The sequence below is a fragment of the Oncorhynchus gorbuscha genome, linkage group LG10, assembly GCF_021184085.1.
Source record: "Oncorhynchus gorbuscha isolate QuinsamMale2020 ecotype Even-year linkage group LG10, OgorEven_v1.0, whole genome shotgun sequence".
Taxonomy (NCBI): domain Eukaryota; kingdom Metazoa; phylum Chordata; class Actinopteri; order Salmoniformes; family Salmonidae; genus Oncorhynchus; species Oncorhynchus gorbuscha.
The window spans coordinates 22,373,120-22,396,866 of NC_060182.1; the positions used below are offsets into that span (position 1 = coordinate 22,373,120).

The 23,747-nt window shown below is 44.6% G+C and overlaps 1 protein-coding gene across 1 annotated transcript in view; it reads right to left on the bottom strand.

Moving 5' to 3' along the window:
* LOC124045696 (cadherin-4-like) overlaps positions 1 to 23,747 on the bottom strand; it is a 548,219-nt gene that overhangs the window by 40,059 nt on the left and 484,413 nt on the right. Inside the window, exons 9-11 of the mRNA XM_046365231.1 lie at positions 19,794 to 19,931; positions 13,541 to 13,726; positions 4,832 to 5,085 (exon numbers count right to left, since the gene is read on the bottom strand). Of these exons, the coding sequence (XP_046221187.1) occupies positions 4,832 to 5,085; positions 13,541 to 13,726; positions 19,794 to 19,931 (578 nt within the window). The remainder of the gene's footprint in view (positions 1 to 4,831; positions 5,086 to 13,540; positions 13,727 to 19,793; positions 19,932 to 23,747) is intronic.

Below are 23,747 nucleotides of genomic sequence, written 5' to 3' on the forward strand. Positions count from 1 at the left end.
TAGGATTGAAGTCATAAACAGCGCAATGCTTGACGCACAACGAAGAGCTGCTGGCAAAACGCACGAAAGTGCTGTTTGAATGAATTTTTACGCGCCTGCTTCTGCCTACCACCGCTCAGTCAGATACTTGTATGCTTGTATGCTCAGTCAGATTTTATGCAACGCAGGACACGCTAGATAATATTTAGTAATATCATCAACCATGTGTAGTTAACTAGTGATTATGATTGATAGTTTTTTATAAGATAAGTTTAATGCTAGCTAGCAACTTACCTTGGCTTACTGCATTCACGTAACAGGCAGTCTCCTTGTGGAGTGCAACGAGAGAGGCAGGTCGTTATTGCATTGGACTAGTTAACTGTAAGGTTGCAAGCTTGGATCCCCCGAGCTGACAAGGTGAAAATATGTTGTTCTGCCAATGAACAAGGCAGTTAGCCCACCGTTCCTAGGCCGTCATTGAAAATAAGAATGTGTTCTTAACTGACTTGCCTAGTTAAATGAAGTTTTTAAAATTTTTATCGGCCAATCTGCAGCCAAAAATACAGATTTCCGATTGTTGTGAAAACTTGAAATCGGCCCTAATTAAATTGGCCATTCCGATTACACACACACACACACACACACACACACACACACACACACACACACACACACACACACACACACACACACACACACACACACACACACACACACACACACACACACACACACACACACACACACACACACACACACACACACACACACACACACACACACACACACACCAGCTGATGAGTGTGTCAGTGTGCAACATCTGTATGAGGACAGATGGGAGAGAACCCTCATCAGGACAACACAGACTACTGCTGCGATGTGGTTTGGTTTGCCAGAGTCAATTCTTTGATTTAATTGCTGATTAAAACCTAAAACCTATTTTATTGTTTTATTTCACCTTTATTTTACCAGGTAGGCCAGTTGAGAGCAAGTTCTCATTTACAACTGTGACCTGGCCAAGATAAAGCAAAGCAGTACGACAAAAACTACACCACAGAGTTACACATAAACAAATATACGGTCAATAACACAATAGAAAATCTATGTACAGTGTGTGCAAATGTAGAAGAGTAGGGAGGTAAGGCAATAAATAGGCCATAGAGGCTAAATAATGATTAATTACAATAAATAATTGCTATTTACAGATCGGCTGTGTACAGGTACAGTGATCGGTAAGCTGCTCTGACAGCTGATGCTTAAAGTTAGAGAGGGAGATATAAGACTCCCGCTTCAGATATTTTTGCAATTCGTTCCAGTCATTGGCAGCAGAGAACTTGAAGGAATGGTGGCCAAAGGAAGTGTTGGCTTTGGGGATGACTAGTGCAATATACTTGTTGGAGCTGCAGTTTGATTAGTTGGAGTCAGTTTTATGATTTAATTTATTTGGTTCTTATTGCTTCACTACTCTCTGGTGCTTTGAAAGACACAAAGAAGTAAAACGTATATAAATTCCGCAAATTTTAATAATACAATTCCAATGTCTTCATACAATACCTTGATCAGTCTCTCTATGTATATCCAGGTTGGTGGTACTGGAAAGTGGGTGTGAGGAGTGAATAAGATCTAGTATGAAGTCTGGTGGGGTTAGTGATGCTAGTGGAGGCCTGTCCCTGAGAATCAAAAATCTATGTCCTCCTAGCCTTCCTCCAGCCCATGCAAGGTAGTCTGGGTAATTATTTATGCATATTTCTCAATCCCACACCTCGCCACACTAGTTTGGACCCGACAGGTGATGCCTGATTCCTCCCTCCCAGGCTCCCCCTCTACCCCCTCTCCATCCCCCAATCCCCTGGCCCCTGCTCCCCCTAGAACTCACTGCCTGCCACTGGTCTGAAGAAAAACTGTCAAGTAGAGCCTCCGTGTGTGGCAAAAGTTAGGAGATATCTAATCAATGGAAGATGGAATTAAAATGATGGAATTTAAAGGAGAAGGATAGGCTACAACGACCACGAGCCAACAGGTAGGTTGCTAATTAATATTCTAAATGGAGTTGTATTTGTAACTGTAGGATGAAAAAGCGAATGCACTGCAGCCTCAATTCGCTATGGCAGCTATTAGTCTACTATAGTTTGAGTTGTCCCTCCCTCCCTCCCTCCCTCCCTCCCTCCCTCCCTCCCTCCCTCCCCTCCCTCCCTCCCCCTCCCTCCCTCCCTCCCTCCCTCCCTCCCTCCCTCCCTCCCTCCCTCCCTCCCTCCCTCCCTCCCCCTCCCCCTCCCTCCCTCCCTCCCTCCCTCCCTCCTGCTCCCTGTGTCACTCACTCACAGTACAGCCCTTCCCCCGCCTGCTAGAGCTGCACCTCTTTCTCCCTCCTCTCGCACTTGATCACTTCCAGATAATAAAGTCGCTTAAATAATGACTTTTCTGCTGCTTCACTCGGATCGGTCCGGGTCTGGATTCAACCAGGTCTATACAGAACGGGTCTAGTTGTCCTTTGGTCTGTTCGGAACGGGTCTCTAAATTTAAAAAACATTATGCATATCGGGTCGAGGTGGGAAAGCCCAAGGTTAATTTTGGAACAGGTCCAACTTTTTGGGCCCATGAAGATCTCTACCGTCAAGTTCTAGCCCTGACCTCCCCTTTCTCAACTCTCCAAACCTCCCGTGCACTTGCTTTTCCTTGACCTGTTCAGACACTTCTTCCCTTCTATCTTGTTCGTTACCTTTCCCTTACTTATCAGCTCCCTTCCGCTTTCCTACACTCGCCTCGTCCTTTTCAGCCATCTCCCTCAGTCACATAGAGATATCACGGATCTTTGACAAAATCTGCACATTGGCTAAAGAAGTGAGTTTCTGATAAATAAATAAAAATGTTAATGAAAAACTTCAGTAAATACTACAATATACTAGTCTGCAAAAACACTACATTAATTACTAAAGTATATACTACAGTTTTATTTTACTAGATTATTTATAATATAGTTAACTGTAAATACTACAGTATATACTACAGTAATGTTCACAAAAACACTACAGTGATTTTATTTTATTTTAGTACAGATGAAACCACATTGGAGGCTGAGGTGGACAAACTGTCCCACTAGTTTGTTAAGGCTCCAGTGTGGGTAAATGTCTAATCATGCTGGATGGGCAGCTGAATTGATTGGGTATCAGTGTGCATGTATGTGTCTGTGTATGTCTGTGTGTGAGAGAGAAAGAAAGAGAGAGGGGTTTGGAGAGCAAGAGGAAATGAGAGAGAGAGAGAGAGAGTGTGTGTGTATGAATGTGTGTAGCAGACCGTGACAGAACATGGTGTGCCTCTGCTAGCCAAACTTATCTCCAAGATGTACTGCAAGCTGAAACTGGTGTACGGAAAAGAAAGGGGAGATCGAGAGAGAGGGAAAAGGAAGATGGGAGAGAGAATGCAAAGCGAGAGAGAAGGAGAGAGAGGGAAAAGGAAGATGGGAGAGAGAAAGCAAAGAGAGAGAGAAGGAGAGAGAGGGAAAAGGAAGATGTGAGAGAGAAAGCAAAGCGAGAGAGAAGGAGAGAGAGGGAAAAGGAAGATGGGGAGAGAGAAAGCAAAGAGAGAGGGAAGGAGAGAGAGGGAAAAGGAAGATGGGAGAGAGAAAGCAAAGAGAGAGAGAAGGAGAGAGAGGGAAAAGGAAGATGTGAGAGAGAAAGCAAAGCGAGAGAGAAGGAGAGAGAGGGAAAAGGAAGATGGGGAGAGAGAAAGCAAAGAGAGAGGGAAAAGGAAGATGGGAGAGAGAATGCAAAGCGAGAGAGAAGGAGAGAGAGGGAAAAGGAAGATGGGGAGAGAGAAAGCAAAGTGAGAGAGGAGAGAGAGAGGGAAAAGGAAGATGGGGTGAGAGAAAGCAAAGCGAGAGAGAAGGAGAGAGAGAGAAGGAGAGAGAGGGAAAAGGAAGATGGGGAGAGAGAAAGCAAAGCGAGAGAGAAGGAGAGAGAGGGAAAAGGAAGATGGGAGAGAGAATGCAAAGCGAGAGAGAAGGAGAGAGCGAAGGAGAGAGAGAGAAAAGGAAGATGGGAGAGAGAATGCAAAGCGAGAGAGAAGGAGAGAGAGAGGAGAGAGAGGGAAAAGGAAGATGGGGAGAGAGAAAGCAAAGCGAGAGAGAAGGAGAGAGAGGGAGTGCTGCAGCAAGATACAGAGCCCAGCTGGTACACCCAATTTACTCTCATTTGCTGTGAAATTAACTGGCAAACTTGTTTCGATCTTTTCACAAGAGAGAGCGAAAGAGAGAGAGAGCGAGGAAAACGGAACACAAGGATGATTCTGGGCTTGGCGCTGGAGAGAGTGAACCAGCCAACCATACACACTGGACACTATCTCTGAGAGGAGGTATTCAGTATGTGTGGGTAATCAACATAATAATGTCATAGATCAGCTGACATAGAGGAAGTTAAGACACTGCAGTGCTCCACAGGCAGCCTTTAAAAAGCCAGGTGGTAATTTAAAGGTTGGTTTAGAATCACAGCCAATAATGTGAGAACCCTGGAAACACTGCAGGTGTACAGTGCTGTGTCAGGCCTTTGGGATGGGGCCAGGTGCTGTGTGTGTTTGAATGTATGTGTGTGTCCCCTATCTATACCTTTAGAATACACATGGCTCTGATTACCCAGGAGTCTCTCTCTCTCGCTCTCTCTCTCTCATACAGGTGGAAGGGCAGCTCTTAACTGACTGCGTATACACAGAATTCTTAAGAGAGAGGGACAGTTTGTATAGTTCCCCACTGTACCTAATGATCTGTTACAAAAAGTGGTCAGGGTTGCAGGCTGAGAAGGTGGTGAGTGAATGTGTGTGTGTGTGTGTAAATGTGTGTGTGTGTGTGTGTGTCCAGCACCTGATGGTCTGCTGCATGAAGCGGTCAGGGTCGCTGGCTGAGAAGGTGGTGAGAGAGGTGCCAGCAGGAACACCCTCCTCAAAGCGGATGGATTTGGGGTTGGTGGGGAAGAAGGGCGGTTCGTTGATGTCTACCACAGAGATGGTGACCCCGGATGTGGACTGGAGGGACGACTGGATCCCACTGGCCAGCGGAGCCTGGTTGTTGACCACCACCGTCAGCATGAAGGCCCTGTTCTGCTCAAAGTCCACCGGCTGGAGACGGAGTTGGGGGAGAGAGAGGAGGGGTGAGAGTAGGGGGCAGATAATTAGGTTATGATCAGTAATCTCATACTCCATCAAATGGCATGATAAGAGCATTCACACATGACTGACAGAAGAAGTCTAGATAAAAATATAAAAATAGGCATCATACAAAAAGAAGATGAGAGAGAGATAATAAGAGAACACTAATAAGGGGTGTAGTCAAATAAAATGAGAAAAAGAAACAAAGCCTCTACACCAGGCCTGGGAAAAGACCGGCCCGTGGGCCATATGCGGCCCGCGACTTGATTCAATACGGCCTGTGGAATCATGTTCAGATCATGTAAAGAATTTGCAATGGTAAAGTTTTGAAACGCGTATTTGTTATTCAAATTAAAAGCCCAATGAATACTTTCCTTTGTGTAATGATTGAACTCCCACCGCTTGTGGGACATTTATTTTGAAGGCACCTATAAATAACAACTGCACGAGGACAGACAGTGACTGAAAGGCTGACAAACAAGTCACATTTACAAATAGTAGCTAGCTGGAAATTGCGCAAAAATGTGTTTTTCAAAGAAAAGCAAAGTAGACAGTGAATGTAGGGTGTTCCAGCAAGAGTGGTAATCGAAATCATTTTTATTGAAGTATCAGGGAAAGCTGTGTGCTTACTGTGCAAAGAGAGCATCGCTGTCTTGAAATACTTACAACTTGTCCTGACACTTCCAGACGAAGCATTCAGAGAAATATAGGAATATGTCTTCTGAGCAGAGGGCAAGTGCATCGAAAGAGTTGCTTTCTCAGTTGCAAAAGCAGCAAGGACTTTTCACATAACTGCATTCAGCAAATGACGGAATTGCGAGAGCTAGTTATGTACTGTCCCATAAAAGTGCTAAACATAGCAAGCCATTCACTGAGGGTGAATTCATTAAAGAAAGTTTAATTGACTCTGCAGCAATACTTTGCCCTGACAACAAAGAGCTGTTCGAAAATGTTTCCAGCAGTGATGCACGTGACATAGCGCAGTTGTTGATAATTCTTACAAGGAATAACCACAGATTTTGAAATGACAGAGGAGCTTCAGTGCAGTCAATGAAGAGCAGAGCCACAGGGAAAGATTTATTGGAGGAGGTTAATAAGTGTGTGGCACAGCTGGGACTGAGTTTTGAAAAGTTATCCAGTGTGACCACAGATGGGTGACCAAACTTGACCGGACAAAAATGTGGCCTTTTGAAAAGGATACAAGATCAAGTAGCTGAGCTGAACGCAGATCAGAACATTCAATTCCTGCATTGTATTAGTCATCAGGAGGTGCTCTGTAAATGTGTTCTGAAAATGAGCCATGTGGATACAGTCACTAAAGTGGTAAACTTCATAAGAGACAAATGTTTAAACCACAGGCAGTTTGTCTCACTGTCGGAAGAGACAGTTGGGTCATGCAGATCACACCTATCACACAAACGTGAGATGGCTGAGTTTGGGGAAGGTGCTTACAAGGGTGTGGGACCTGAAGTCAGAGATTAATGAGGTTTTACAAATGAAAGGGAAATGTGGATTTCCCTCAATGGCAAGATAAAGAATGGTTGGCTGATTTTTGCCTTCGCCGTGGACATCTTGGCTCTCATGAATGAACTGCATTCCAAACTACAAGGGAAGGGTCTTTTTGCACATCAGATGTACAGCCTTGTCAAAGCCTTCAAGGGAAAATTACTCATCCTGACCCACCAAGTAGAGGTCAACAATCTCACCCACCTGCCAACAACACTACTAGTCTGTTCCCTATCAGATGACACTACTAGTCTGTTCCCTATCAGATGACACTACTAGTCTGTTCCCTATCAGATGACACTACTAGTCTGTTCCCTATCAGATGACACTACTAGTCTGTTCCCTATCAGATGACACTACTAGTCTGTTCCCTATCAGATTACACTACTAGTCTGTTCCCTATCAGATGACACTACTAGTCTGTTCCCTATCAGATTACACTACTAGTCTGTTCCCTATCAGATGACACTACTAGTCTGTTCCCTATCAGATGACGCTACTAGTCTGTTCCCTATCAGATGACGCTACTAGTCTGTTCCCTATCAGATGACGCTACTAGTCAGTTCCCTATCAGATGACACTACTAGTCTGTTCCCTATCAGATGACACTACTAGTCTGTTCCCTATCAGATGACACTACTAGTCTGTTCCCTATCAGATGACACTACTAGTCTGTTCCCTATCAGATGACACTACTAGTCTGTTCCCTATCAGATGACACTACTAGTCTGTTCCCTATCAGATGACACTACTAGTCTGTTCCCTATCAGATGACACTACTAGTCTGTTCCCTATCAAATGACACTACTAGTCTGTTCCCTATCAGATTACACTACTAGTCTGTTCCCTATCAGATGACACTACTAGTCTGTTCCCTATCAGATGACACTACTAGTCTGTTCCCTATCAGATGACACTACTAGTCTGTTCCCTATCAAATGACACTACTAGTCTGTTCCCTATCAGATGACACTACTAGTCTGTTCCCTATCAGATGACACTACTAGTCTGTTCCCTATCAGATTACACTACTAGTCTGTTCCCTATCAGATGACACTACTAGTCTGTTCCCTATCAGATGACACTACTAGTCTGTTCCCTATCAGATGACACTACTAGTCTGTTCCCTATCAGATGACACTACTAGTCTGTTCCCTATCAGATGACACTACTAGTCTGTTCCCTATCAGATGACACTACTAGTCTGTTCCCTATCAGATGACACTACTAGTCTGTTCCCTATCAGATGACACTACTAGTCTGTTCCCTATCAGATGACACTACTAGTCTGTTCCCTATCAAATGACACTACTAGTCTGTTCCCTATCAGATGACACTACTAGTCTGTTCCCTATCAGATGACACTACTAGTCTGTTCCCTATCAAATGACACTACTAGTCTGTTCCCTATCAGATGACACTACTAGTCTGTTCTCTATCAGATGACCAGAGGGAGAAGTATACATCACTGCTGTGTGCTTTGAACGGTGAGTTTTCTCGTCGTTTTGAGGATTTCAAAGTGTTGGAAAATGACATGCTGTTGGTTTCCTCTCCTTTCACCTTCAATGTGGATAACGCTCCCACTGACCTGCAACTAGAGCAACTTTAGTCTGATGCAGTGATTGGAGAACTATTTAAAACAATGTCACTGACACGGTTCTATGCATCTCTTGATGAACAAAACTTCCCAAAGATTAGGAGTCCTGCTCAGAAGATGTTTGTACTGTTTGGGTCAAACTATGTATGTGAACAGACATTTTAAGTGATGAAATATACCAAGTCAAGGCACAGATCATCTCTAACTGACTCTCACCTCTCAGCAATCCTGCGCATAGCGACGTCAGAAACCATACCTGACTTCACTGCTCTAGTCAATGCCCATCAGAGACGTCACTCCTCACACTGATTGAGTAGTTTAAATGTAATGTCGAGCTCTCTCTCTTTGTGTTATTGTGCATAGCCGTTAACAAGAGTTCTGTCCGTGGTGCTGAATGCACAGTGTACTTTTCCCACTGTGTAGTTCATTGCATGTTTAATAATGAAAATACCATTCTATAGTTTTCATTTAATAAGGAAAATAATAGAACATGGATCTTATTTATTTCTGTGCATGTTAAAAAAGTAAAATAGGTAGCATTTCTGGATGTGATTTACAGTAGATATGTCTGTCAACACAGTCATACACATGATGAAAAATCCTACAATATGATTCTGGCCCGTGATGGCAAAAATATATTATAATGTGGCCCACCATGGAAAATAATTGCCCATGCCTGCCCTACACTATGGTTAGAAGAAATAGATGGGAGAGAAATAACAAGAGAGAGATCAAACTCACAGTGATATCTAACCCCCCCATTCCCAGAACACTTAAACATTCTCCTCCAGTTCCTCTGTCCCTCTATCCTCCACCTGCAGCTCTTGAGAGAGAGAGCGAGAGCAGAGCTGAGCCCTATTGACGATAAAGGAAGTAATGAACAGCCCTGGTGCTGAGCAGCGCTAGCTCTGCGCTAGCTAGGATGAATTGGAACAGTGTTATCGCTAAACTTAGAGGGACCTCTGCACCCCTACCTGTAATTACCCTGCTAACACTGAGTGAGTTAGGCAGGTCTTAAACAATTCATGGACCGGCTGCCGTTGGGGCTGGCGCTCCCTGTTAAATTCACACTGGGTAAACTCCCCTCCCCTCACCGTGTGTGTATGTGTGCGTGAGTGGGAATGTGTGTGTGTGTGTGCGTACGTGCTGATGTGTGTGTGTGTTGGCTAGCTCCAGCCACCTACAAGGCGGTTTGCCGTGTGAGCCTAAAACGAAGTGACAGCTCTGGGCTGGCTTAATGACAACAACACAATTAGATTCAGGTAACCTCCAGAAACACACACAACAAATATGTTAGGTATTGCATGCTGCTGGCTGGCTCTGAGTACAGTTAGCGATCCAGTTGATGATTAGCACCCGGAGGCCGGTGTCTGCTGGTGACAGTAATGATTTGGAGCACATCTGTGTTGCTTCGCCTTAGTGTTCGTGTTAACGGACGCGGTAGGCGACGATATAAAAGCATTCATAATAAAGCAGCCAGAGTGATGAGGGGATTGGATCTGACAGATGCTATCGTGGTGTGTGCGTGCGTGCCTGCGTGTACTGATAATGAGAAGAGGAGGCTGGTGTTGATGTGCCCTGTCTGTCTGTCTGTCTGTGTCTGTGTGTGTATCTGTGTGTGTGTGTGTGTGTGTGTGTGTGTGTGTGTGTGTGTGTGTGTGTGTGTGTGTGTGTGTGTGTGTGTGTGTGTGTGTGTGTGTGTGTGTGTGTGTGTGTGTGTGTGTGTGTGTGTGTGTGTGTGTGTGTGTGTGTGTGTGTGTGTGTGTGTGTGTGTGTGTGTGTGTGTGTGTGTGGACCAGTGATGTACTGGGGCCCTATCAGAAGGCTGAACGTGCTTGGATCTCTTTGATCCATAGCCAGTGGTGCAGTGCTCCCTCTCCACCTCCACTCTTTCTTTTTTGTCCTCTCTGACTGCTCTTCCTCCTCTCTCTATCGAACCGCTTCCCTTCCCCAGCTCCCTCTACTCCTCCCTTCCTTCCTTCTCCATCCTCCTCCTATCACCTTATCCTCCCCTTCTCATTTCCTTTCCTCTCTCTGGCATGTAGTCACCCCTGTCATTTCCTATGCTCATCACACACTTCAATTTACATATCCTAATGACTTAAAGACGAATGTGTGTGTGGATGTTTGTGTGGGTAAGTACACGCGTATGTGTGTGCATGTTTGTCAGTATGTGTTTGTGTGATGCCTCTGTTTTAATCCAGGATTTAAAATGTATGCGTATTGGTTCCCTAGACAGTTCTCTAATTGTGCAGGTTAAGACCTCAGTCCATGTTTATCGAGCAGCCATGGTCCTAGGTGGGCCGTCTCAGTAAACTTGTGAGAGATGTCAGTGTGTTCTGCTGATTTGCCTCCACTAGCAGCCAGAGAGGCCCCCTCGGTAAATACATACTACATCAATTCAGATGTTTCCCTGCTACCTACGCGTTACAGTTTTTCTGATGTGAAACCGATTAGAGTTGGTAGCCATTCCGGCTTTGGTGCCCAGAGAGACTCAAAGCCTATTCCACAGACAGTGGAATAGGGAAATGAAGGGGAGGAGACAGGTTAAAGAAGGATTTTTAAGCCTGGAGACAATTGAGACATGGATTGTGTATGTGTGCCATTCAGAGGGTGAATGGGTAAGACAAAAGATTTAAGTGCCTTTCAACAGGGTATGGTAGTAGGTGCCAGTGTGACAAAGTCAAAATGTAGTTTCCATCAACCTTGCTCGCATTCCGCGCAATGCAGATATCAAAGAACACCGCAGTTCGCGGGCAAAAAGGTGTGATATAAATACAGTTTCCTTTCATTATGTGTTGTCGAATTCATCCAAATATTTGAGGCCATACTAGTAAGGTTGGCAATATGAGGTCTTCAGACAGATTTTTGTATTATTTTCCTTGAAAGATTTAGTGGAATTTTGAGTTCTTCTCTCCTATTTGGAAAGTTGGTCTGCCTGTTCTTTAGTTTGAGAGAGATATTCTGAGAGAAGGTTTGTGTCTCCTTCCTCTGTACATAAAAAAAAAAGATAAAAACTGTATAACACAATAGTGGAAAACTGGTTCATATATCCCAAAGTCAATAGCAAATGTGACTATGTATATATTTCTGTCACCATTAATGTATTTAAAGCCTATTCCGGCAAGTTATCCAAGTATTTGCTGGCTTGGCGAGCCATGTTAACAAAGCGCTAACTTGCACTATAACATGCTGACCAAGCCGGACATGCACCTGTATGCGCATGTTGATTTTGTACCCCCACACCAGACACGATCAGGACACGCCGGTTAACATATCAAGACAAACTCTGAACCAATTATATTAATTTGAGGACAGGTTGAAAAGCATTAAACATTTATGGCAATTTAGCTAGCTAGCTTGCTGTTGCTAGCTAAGTTGTCCTGGGATATAAACATTGGGTTGTTATTTTACGTGAAATGCACAAGGTCCTTTACAATTAATCCACAGGTAAAACAAATTCCTTTCTCATCGACTCTCCTCCTTCCTCAGGCTTCCTTAGTTTTTTTTTACATCTTTGAACTTTATATGGCGGTTGGAAACCAACTTCACCGTGCATTACTACAACCAACTGGAGTGTGGACGTCAGTTCATCTTTCAATCACCCACATGGTTATATGCTCCTAAACACCAATGAGGAGATGGGATAGGCCAAACTTGCATCGCGTTGAGCGTCACAAATAGAACCTATTTATATTTTAGCACCTGGCCATGCAGATGCTCGCGAGCAGTGTGGTTGCAATGATTGAATAACATGTATGGGTACATTTTTTGTGTGCACGCTCTGCGAGCGGTGTGGTCAGCATGTAAGCCAGTGCACTGTAATGTCACACTATTGCTAGCAGGTGATTTATTGAAATATGAAGTGAATGTTTTTTTCATACTACATTTAAAAGGTTTATATAAAAAGGGTTGTACTTGTGCACTGTATTTATGGATTAATGTCAGTGCCAATAACTGGAACGAATTGCAAAAATCGCTGAAGTTGGAGACTTATATCTCCCTCACTAACTTTAAGCATCAGCTATCTGAGCAGCTTACCAATCCCTGCAGCTGTACACATCCCATCTGTAAATAGCCCATCCAACTACCTACCTCATCCCCATATTGTTTTTATTGACTTTTTTTGCTCTTTTTCACACCAGTATTTCTACTTGCACATCATCATCTGCACATCTATCACTCCAGTGTTAATTTGCTAAATTGTAATTACTTCCCTACTATGGCCTATTTATTGCCTTACCTCCTTATGCCATTTGCACACACTGTATATATACTTTTTCTATTATGTTATTGACTGTATGTTTGTTTATTCCATGTGTAACTCTGTGTTGGTGTTTGTGTCGCACTGCTTTGCTTTATCTTGGCCAGGTCGCAGTTGTAAATGAGAACTTGTTCTCAACCGGCCTACCTGCAAAAATAAAAGGTGAAATAAATAAATAAATACAAATTAAATCACATTGACGGCATTACTGTTGCTCCTATCTAAAATCTATATTGTGCCTTACCTAACCAGTGAATGTGTGGCTGTGACCATCCTGGCAATGCCTGTCATCACTGTTTAATATCTTTTGCGGCAGATACAAACTAAGTCAACCTGAAGTGTGGGTGTCCGGGTGGCTATATACAGTTGGTTACACCAGGCGCACAAGTTTGTGTCAAGAACAGCAAAGCTGCTGGATTGTTCTCGCTCAACAGTCTCCCATGTGCATTAAGAATGGTCCACCACCCAAAGGACATCCAGCCAACATAACACAACTGTGGGAAGCATTGGAGTCAACATGGGCCAGCATCCCTGTGGAACGCTTTAGACACCTTGTAAGGTCCATGCCCCAGCAATTTGAGGCTGTTCTGAGGGCAAAAAGCACGGGGATGTGCAACTCAATATTAGAAAGGTGTCCTTAATGTTTTGTACACTCAGTGTAGATCTGACATGCAACACATAATTGATGAATGGGATAACAACACTGTCTGTACTACATCAACCTCAACCTTGGTGAAGACATATGTTTTTAAAATAGACATGATAAGTTCTAGGTGAGAACTGGAGAATATCAGTGCTGCATACACCAAGAAAGTGTCAAATTTCACCATTCTGGTAAAAAAAAGTTGTAAATTGCTGAGGTGTGGTCACTTTTTGAGGGCTCAAGCTCTTCTTGTTTCTTGTTTTATATTTTAGTTCATTTATTATTGTACTGTGAGATACTTACTGCACTGCTAGAAACATAAGCATTTCACTGCACCTGCAGTAACATCTGCTAATCTGTGGATGCGACAAATAAACTTTAATTAGATATGTCTTGGTTGGTCGCAGTGCCTTACCTTCACCACAGTAACCATGCCGTCATTGGTGTGTGGGTCGGTGATGATGGTGAAGTGACCTACGGGGTCACCGCTGATGATCCTGTATACAGCGTTCCAGTTGGGCGAGCGTGGCTGGTCGCGGTCAATCACGGTCAGGTTGGCAACCGCAACATTGATCCGGTTCTCTGGAACCTCCCCCGAAAACTGGGAGGGGAAAGAAAAAGGGAGAGAGAGATTAGAGGAAGTTAGAGGAAATCTTATCCTTTGTAGGCAGTCAAATGGCTTAGTTATCATGTCACTCCACAAACTACTCCAGAGCATTAAACTAACTAAACACCCTACTGTCCTCTGCCTCCACGTTCTGTCTTGTTCTGAATAATTTTCTTGTTGCGCCCTCCTACTCCCATCTTTGGTGAGAACAGAGTATTCTTCCTTTCTGTTCTTCTGAGAAACTGAGGGAGCGAGAGAGAGAGCAAGGGATGGAGGGAGAGAAAATGCCTGATTTTGGGAAGGCTCAAGCAGCAGTGTGCATGTGTTTGTGCCTCTTTCTGAGTGGGTTTTAGAGGTTCTCTCGCAGCAGAAACGTGCTCTGTCCTGATAAGACCACACAGCAGAAGAGTGAGCTGCTGCCTGTCATGCGTCTGTCTGTAATGTTTGGGAACTGATCACAGCTCTACAGCCGTTACAAGGTCAGGGGACTCTCTCTGTATGCCTGGACCGTACACAATAACAACATTAGCCCCCTTACCTACCCCTGACCCCCCAAATACCCCCTACCAACCTTACCTCCGCCCCTATCCACCCCATCGCCAGCACTAGCAGTGGTTTCCACGTCTTTCTTCATCTCGTCATAGCAACAGGCGTGTAATACAGCTATAGCGCCGCCACACAGAGTCACCGTGTCGTCATGGGTAACAGGCATGGAGGAGCCGTTGAGCCTCTTATGGTGAGTGTGGGATATCAAAGAGTAAAGCCCCGGCCTAAACACTCCCAACAGACCATAATACCCTGCCATGCCCTCACAGAGACACAAAGAGACACAGAGACCCAGCACACAGACACAGGCAGATTAGGGAGCTGTGGCAAGAGGGTTGTCTATAGAGAACCGATGACATTCTTAAGGAAACAGAGGAGTGGTCCTGTTGGTCTGCTAGGATTGGATAAAGAGGCAGCGTGTGTGTGCACACTCTTAACTATAAGTCTGCTTTGCCGCTGCTATCGGCTAGGCCAGGGTATACTCCATACTAATTTGAGAAAATGTATCTCTGTAATAGGGACCATATATAACCACACTAAAGCAGGGGGTGTACGGGAGGCAGGGGGAGGTGTAGTGGAGGCAAGGGGAGGTGTAGGGGAGGCAGGGGGAGGTGTAGTGGAGGCAGGGGGAGGTGTAGTGGAGGTAGTGGAGGGGGGAGGTGTAGGGGAGGCAGGGGGAGGTGTAGTGGAGGCAAGGGGAGGTGTAGGGGAGGCAGGGGAGGTGTAGTGGAGGCAGGGGGATGTGTAGGGGAGGCAGGGGGAGGTGCAGTGGAGGTGTAGTGGAGGCAGGGGGAGGTGTAGTGGAGGCAGGGGAGTTGTAGTGGAGGCAGGGGGGAGGTGTAAGGGAGGCAGGGGGAGGTGTAGTGGAGGCAGGGGAGGTGTATGGAGGCAGAGGGAGGTGTAAAGGAGGCAGGGGGAGGTGTAGGTGGAGGTGTTTTGAGGCAGGGGGAGGTGTAGGGGAGGCAGGGGGAGGTGTAGGTAGAGATTAAGGGAGGCAGATGGAGGTGTATGGGAAGGAGTAGGGGGAGGTGTAGGGAGAGGTAAGGGGAGGTGTAGGGGGAGGTGTAGGGAGAAGTAGGGGGAAGGGAAGGGAGAGGTAAGGGGAGGTGTAGGGGGAGGCGGGGAGAGGCAGAGGGAGAGAGGGGGGTGACAGGGAGCTTCATCATGGGGCCCAGGTGATGTAAGGATGAGGCAGGAGAACAAGTTGCAGGCAAAGCTGGTGTTCCTACTGGCTGGGATTATTCCTCACTACTGAGCATGGGGTACACACACATGCATGCACGCACACAAACACGTCTACGTTTTTCTAAAACTCACAGAAAGAAACTACAGACCAATACAGACACACATAAGCTGTGTTCGAATACCCATACTAACGTACTGTATACCACATACTTATTAATGAGTATACTATAAGTTCATTTTAGTATACTGTAAACGAACGGTATCCTTTCAGTTGATGGAACTAGTGCAACACCTGTCTCCTGGAAGTTGATGCTGTTGCTATGTAACTTCTGGCTAGCTTGTTAGCATAACAAATGACTAGCTAGACATCTTATGACTTCATTAACAATGTCCATTGAGAATGCACAATGACCATCTTACTTAGCTATGCTAAGAATGACGTGAATAATCAAGTCAATAAACTCTGGGTAGTTAGTTAGATAGCATATAGTTAATATACTGGCAAGTTCAATGTATTAGTAGCCAACTAATGTTATGTAGCTAGCTAACATACCGGTACATACTGCTGTAATGATATGCTTTGCGGTTCGTAAGGATAGCGTAGCTAACAAATTGTCAGCCAACATAACGTATAACGTAACTTATTTGAAAAGTCATTACTTTATTACATTGCTCAACATTTTCTTAACATTTGTCATAATTAGTTAAAGCAATGAATTTGTATCTGCTCTCATTGGACTTTGGCAGCATATTTTCCGAATGTAGTTCAACATCCGGAAACTTTTGTCATACTAACTATATCCATACTATGACCAATAAACATACTACATACTCAATTTACGTCACAAATAATATGATCAGTGCGGATAGTATAAGTATTCGAACACAGCAATACTCTATTACAGATAATCACACAAACAGACAAACACATCCACTTTAAAACACACACAAACCCCACCCACTGCCTGTCTGCCCACCTTGAAAAATAGGCCAGCCTCTGATAGGCCTGATGAAATATTAATCTCAAACATTAAAGAGAAATTCCCCAAACGTTCTATTTCTGGGACGCTTTGATAGATTTACTGCAAACCCTAAATATTTGCATAATGGCATGCGTTGTCGACAAAATAGATTTTATGTAGTCTACTGGTAAACTGAATGATTTATAGAGGGAGCTTGTAAAAAGTGCTCTGCTCATCGTGGCTCCAAGACCTTTACTTTGCAAAATAACAGGGCCAATCATCATCAATATCAGCCAGAACATTTATTTAGCTACCCCCATCTGTGCTGGGTGATTGAAATGCACTTTAACCCACACAAATACAGTGGATGAGACTCCATCCGTTACAAACTACTATCATCATTACACTGCCACAACTGTAGAATCCTAATGCAGTAAAGAAGATTTAAAATGGGCCTGACTGTGTGTGTATGTTCTCCGAATGGACATGTTATAGCTAGAATAGTACATCATATCTAATACTGTACCTCCTTAGTCACTTCTTACCGACCACACTCTCTTCACTCAGTTCTCCTTTAACCCACCACCAGATGGATGTAAATAACAAAGAAAGACATTGAATATCCCTTTGAGCAGGGTGAAGTTATTAATGTCACTTTGGATGCTGTATCAATACACCCAGTCACTACAAAGATACAGGCATCCTTCCTAACTCAGTCGCTAACTTCACCTTGAAGGCAATTGTGACTTGAAAACAGAGTTCAATGGCTGTTTAATGGCTGTGACAGGAAAAAACTTAGGATGGAACAACAATGTACTGTAGTTACTCCACAATACTAACCTAATTGACAGGGTAAAAATAAGGATGCCTGTACAGAATACAAAACATGCATCCTGTTTGCAACAAGGCACTAAAGTAAAACTGCAAAAAACGTGGCAAAGAAATGTACTTTATGTCCTGAATACAAAGTGTTATGTTTGAGGCAAACACAACACATCACTGAGTACCACTCTTCATATTTTAAAGCATGGTGGTAGCTTCATTATGTTATGGGAATGCTTGTAATTGGCAAGGACTAGGGAGTTTTTTTATGATATAAAGACTAGAGCTGAGCACAGGCAAAATCCTAGGGGAAAACCTGGTTCAGTCTGCTTTCCACCAGACACTGAGAGACGATTTCACCTTTCAGCAGGACAATAACCTAAAACAACAGGCCAAAAATTATCAGTGCACTGGAGTTGCTTACCAAGGCGACATTGAATGTTCCTGAGTAGCCTAGTTAGAGTTTTGACTTAAATCGGCTTGAAAATCTACAGAAAGACTTGAAAATAACTGTCTAGTAATGATCAACAACCAACTTGACAGAGCTTGAAGAAGTACAAAAATAATAAGATGCAAATATTGTAAATTCCATGTGTGCAAAGCTCTTCGAGACTTACCCAGAAAGACTTACAGTTGTAATAGCTGCCAAAGGTGATTCTTACATGTATTGATATTTTAGTGTAACATTTCTATAAATGTTTTACAATTGTTCAAATTGTTTCCACTTTAACAATACAGTGAAGTTTGTGTAGATCGTTGACAAAATGTTTGAATGAAATCCATTTTAATCTCACTTTGTAACACAACAAAATGTGGAAAAAGTCCAGGGGTGAGAATACAGTACTTTCTGAAGACACTGTATGTGTGAAGCATCATAATCTAAACTGTTAGGTCATCTTTCTGATGTCCCTTTCTTTCCTCTCACTTCTGTCTCTTACCTTTCTTATATCCCTGTCTTCCCTGCTCTCCCTCCATCTCCCTCTCTCTTGCTAAATGTCCTTCGTTCCTCCCCTTCTTCCTCACCTCTCAGTGCTCTACTAATGATTGTACCGTGAAGCTCTCTACCTGAATAAGCTGTTTCCTGTTGCACTGGAGTGCTGATAAACAGCTGAATTAATCAGCTCAGATCACCCCCTGGGCCACCGGAGAGCCCAGCACACCTTAATGACTGACATGGGGTTAATGAGACACACACACACACGCACGCACGCACACACAGACACACACACACACACACGACTACACATGCTCAAGGGCCTGTCCCCAAATTTGACAACAATCTCAGATCAACGCTAAAGCTTCTCTCTCTCTCTCTCTCTCTCTCTCTCTCTCTCTCTCTCTCTCTCTCTCTCTCTCTCTCTCTCTCTCTCTCTCTCACCTCACCTTCTCTAGCTGATGGGGTGTGAGAGGGGCATTTCATTGTGTTTGCCACGTAAGGCATATAAGTTGACTCATACAAACTATTACCACCTGCACTGTGTAGTACCTGTCACACATACCCAGGACCCAGATCCCAATTCAGCTCATGTCCTGACATATCTTTGCTTACAACCATAAGATGAGTTATCTTCTTAATTGCTTACACATAAACACTCTCTCGCTCTCTCTTCTCTCTATCGTTCCTATTGTTTATCTTACCTCTAATCATCATTTAGTACTTAAAAGGTCTGAAGTATACCTCCTCTGCTATACACACCCTCACATGCTCCAACAAAGTAACACAGAATCATTGCTCCCTATACACCATTGTGTCAAGCACCTCGCTGTAGAAATTAGTGCCAAAGAATCCCCTTACTTACGGTTTCAGCTAACCCTCCCTTACTCTTTTAGCCATCCTACCCATTCCAGCCATCCAGAGTTTTCTTAGTACCCAACTATCAGGAATACCGCTTCTACTCCCTGCCCCCCCCCCCCACCTCCCACTTCCACCCCACCCTTCCTCACCCTGCCCACCTCCCCTATCCCTGCATCCCTCCACACATTTACTATGTCTGACAGCACAGTACCTCTAGGGTACAACTGTGTGTGTGTCTGTCTGTCTGTCTCTTTGGTGTGTGCATGTGCATGCACTTTTTGAGCCCAGGCTTGGTTAAGAGGTACTCATCACTGCTGGGGGAACTATAACAATCAACATTCCCCGGGTAAGCAGAAGATGTATGAATACGTTGGCAGCAATGTGTGCTAGTCTCCATGCCGTTTGATCACACTTCATTCTTTACTTTGATTTGGCCCTGTGCCTCCAGGAATTTATTTTATATACGTTAAGGATCATCCTCATAACCATTATCACCACTATTATCATAAGTAGGTCTACTTGCTATTGTTTTCTGGGTGATGAAAGCTGAAGATTGGACATTTATTTCACTCAGGTCAGGTGTGTGTGCTTTCTCTGAGATGATGCAAGGGCTGTGTTTCACCCCTTCCCCTCTCCCTCTCTCCTCATCCCTCTCATCTTCTATCCTTCCCACTGAATTCCACTCCTCCATCTCCCATACCTTCCCCCTCCCCCTCCATGTTCCCCTTCCCCCTCTCCTCCCTCCACTCACAGTTCTGGAGGTGAGCTCGGGGGGGTTGTCATTGATATCTGTGACAGAGATGATGGCGGTGGCCGTGTTGGACAGGCCAAAGTTTAGGTTGCCCTCCATGTCCGTGGCCTGGACGATGATGCTGTACTGGGACACTTTCTACAAGACAAACACACAGAGAGAAGAATATAAACAGTTAAGCAGAGCAACCAGTGATCAAACAAAGCACCCAATGGTCAAATACACAGTGTACAAAACATTAGGAATACCTGCTCTTTCCATGACAGAGACTGACCAGGTGAATCCAGGTGAAATCTATGATCCCTTATTGATGTCACTTGTTAAATCCTCTTCAATCAGTGTAGAGGAAGTTGAGGAGACAGGTTTAATAATAAGCCTTGAGACAATTGACACATTAATTGTGTACGAGTGCCATTCACAGGGTGCCATTCACAGGGTGCCATTCACAGGGTGAATGAGCAAGACAAAATATTTTAGTGCCTTTGAATGGGGTATGGTAGTAGGTGACAGGCAAACCAGTTTGAGTGTGACAAGAACTGCAACGCTGCTGGGTTTCTTGTGTGTATCAAGAATGGTCCACCACCCAAAGGAAATCCAGCTAACTTGACACAACTGTGGGAAGCTTTGGAGTCAACACAGCATCCCTGTGGAACGCTGGACACCTTGTGGTCCATGTCCCGACCAATTGAGGCGGTTCTGAGGGCAATAGGGGATAGTGTAACTCAATATTAGGAAGTTGTTCCTAATGTTTTGTGTACTCAATGTACACACAACTGCATAATAAGTACAATGAGGTCAATGTATCCTTTTCTTTAGGTTGTGCAGAAACAATAATCCATTTTACAGACCAGACATTTTGTCTCTCTCTCACACACGTTAGGTTGCCTCTACACCCATGGTTCTCTCCTCAGCAACAAACCTTGAGCCTGGTGACAGCTTTGCCAGTGTGGGCTGGTCTATCTGTCTGATGTAATTAGAAGCAAAGGGACTCGTTTATCCCCTCCCCTGGCTGTCCCCTCCCCTGTTCTTCCTACTCTACACCTTACACCTGTACCTTAACCCCTACCCTGGGCCCCATCACTCACCTTAATGGGAGCCCAGGCACTTTGAAAAGGAACACTGTGGTGAAATTGTTCTTCAAATCAAATCAGATTCATTTGTCACATACACATGGTTAGCAGATGTTAATGCACGTGTAGCAAAATGCTTGTGCTTCTAGTTCCGACCATGCAGTAATATCTAACAAGTAATATTACCTAACAATTTCACAACAACTACCTTATACACACAAGTGTAAAGGAGTGAATACGAATATTCACATAAAAATATATAAATGAGTGATGGCTGAATGGCAGAGGCAAGATGCAGTAATGGTATAGAGTACAGTATATATATATGAAATGAGTAATGTAGGGTATGAAAACATTATATGAAGTAGCATTTTTTAAAGTGGCTAGTGATACATTACATCAAGATGGCAAGATGCAGTAGATGGTATAGCGTACAGTATATACATATGAGATGAGTAATTTAGGGTATGTAAACATAATATCGAGTGGCTAGTGGTAAATTGATTACAACAATTTTTCCATTATTAAAGTGGCTGGAGTTGAGTCAGTATGTTGGCAGCAACCACTCAATGTTAGTGATGGCTGTTTAACAGTCTGATGGCCTTGAGATAGAAGCTGTTTTTCAGTCTCTCAGTCCCAGCTTTGATGTACCTGTACTGACCTCGCCTTCTGGATGATAACAGGGTGAACAGGTAGTGGCTCGGGTGGTTGTTGTTCTTGATGATCTTTTGGCCTTCCTGTGACATCGGGTGGTGTAGGTGTCCTGGAGGGCAGGTAGTTTGCACCCGGTGATGCGTTGTGCAGACCTCACAACCCTCTGGAAAGCCTTCCGGTTATGGGCGGAGCAGCTGTCGTACCAGGCGGTGATACAGCCCGACAGGATGCTTTCGATTGTGCATCTGCCTCTAGAGGTTGAAGAGGCGCTGCTGCGCCTTCTTCACCACGCTGTCTGTGTGGGTGGACCATTTGAGTTTGTCCGTGATGGGTACGCCGAGGAACTTAAAACTCTCCACCCTCTCCACTACTGTCCCGTCAATGTAGATAGGGGACTGCTCCCTCTGCTGTTTCCTGAAGTCCACGATCATCTCCTTTGTTTTGTTGACATTGAGTGTGAGGTTATTTTCCTGACACCACACTCCGAGGGCCCTCACCTCCTCCCTGTAGGCCGTCTCGTCGTTGTTGGTAATCAAGCCTACCACTGTAGTGTCACCTGCAAACTTGATGATTAATATAATAATAATAATATATGCCATTTAGCAGATGCTTTTATCCAAAGCGACTTACAGTCATGTGTGCATACGTGCATGGCCACACAGTCGTGGGTGAACAGGTAGTACAGGGGAGGGCTGAGAATGCACCCTTGTGGGAACCCAGTGTTGAGGATCAGCGGGGTGGAGATGTTGTTACCTACCCTCACCACCTGGGGGCAGCCCGTCAGGAAGTCCAGGACCCAGTTGCACAGGGCGGGGTCGAGACCCAGGGTCTCAAGCTTTTTGGATGGTACTATGGTGTTAAATGCTGAGCTGTAGTCGATGAACAGCATTCTCACGTAGGTATTCCTTTTGTGCAGATGGGATAGGGCAGTGTGCAGTGTGATGGTAATTGCGTCGTCTGTGGACCTATTGGGGCGGTAAGCAAATTGGAGTGGGTCTAGGGTGTCAGGTAGGGTGGAGGTGATATGGTCCTTGACTAGTCTCTCAAAGCACTTCATGATGACGGAAGTGAGTGCTAGAGAGCGGTAGTCATTTTGCTCAGTTACCGTAGCTTTCTTGGGAACAGGAACAGTGGTGGCCCTCTTGAAGCATGTGGGGACTGCAGACTAGGAAAAGGATTGATTGAATATGTCTGTAAACACACCATCCAGCTGGTCTGCGCATGCTCTGAGGACGCGGCTGGGGATGCCGTCTGGGCCTGCAGCCTTGCGAGGGTTAACACGTTTAAATATTTTACTCACGTTGGCTGCAGTGAAGGAGAGCCCGCAGGTTTTGGTAGCGGGCCGTGTCAGTAGCACTGTATTCTCCTCCTAAAAGTTGTTTAGTCTGTCTGGGAGCAAGGCATCGTGATCGCGACGGGGCAGGTTTTTCTTTTATAGTCCGTGATTGACTGTAGACCCTGCCACATACCTCTCGTGTCTGAGCCGTTGAATTGTGACTCCACTTTGTCTCTGTACTGACGCTTAGCTTGTTTGATTGCCTTGCGGAGGGAATAGCTACACTGTTTGTATTCGGTCATGTTTCACCTGGCCCTGATTAAAAGCAGTGGTTCGTGCTTTCAGTTTTGCCCGAATGCTGCCATCAATCCACGGGTTCTGGTTTGGGAATGTTTTAATAGACGCTGTGGGTACAACATCACCAATGCACCTGTTAATAAACCTGCACACCGAACCAGGGTATTCGTCAATGTTGTTGTACACTGCAATAAGGAACATATCCCAGTCCACGTGATTGAAGCAATCTTGAAGTGTGGAATCCTATTGGTCGGACCAGCGTTGAACAGACCTGAGCGCGGGTGCTTCCTGTTTTAGTTTCTGTCTATAGGCTGGGAGCAACAAAATGGAGTCGTGGTCAGCTTTTCCGAAGGGAGGGGGGGGGCCTTATATGCATTGCAGAAGTTAGAATAACAGTGGTCTAGGGTTTTGGCAGCCCTGGTAGCACAATCGATATGCTGATAGAATTTGGGGAGCCTTGTTTTCAGATTAGCCTTGTTAAATCCCCGGCTACAATAAATGCAGCCTCAGGATATGTGGTTTCCAGTTTACATAGAGTCCAATGAAGTTCTTTCAGGACCGTCGATGTGTCTGCTTGAGGGGGAATATACACAACTGTGATTATGATTGAAGATAATTCTCTTGGTAGATAATGCGGTCAGCATTTGATTGTGAGGA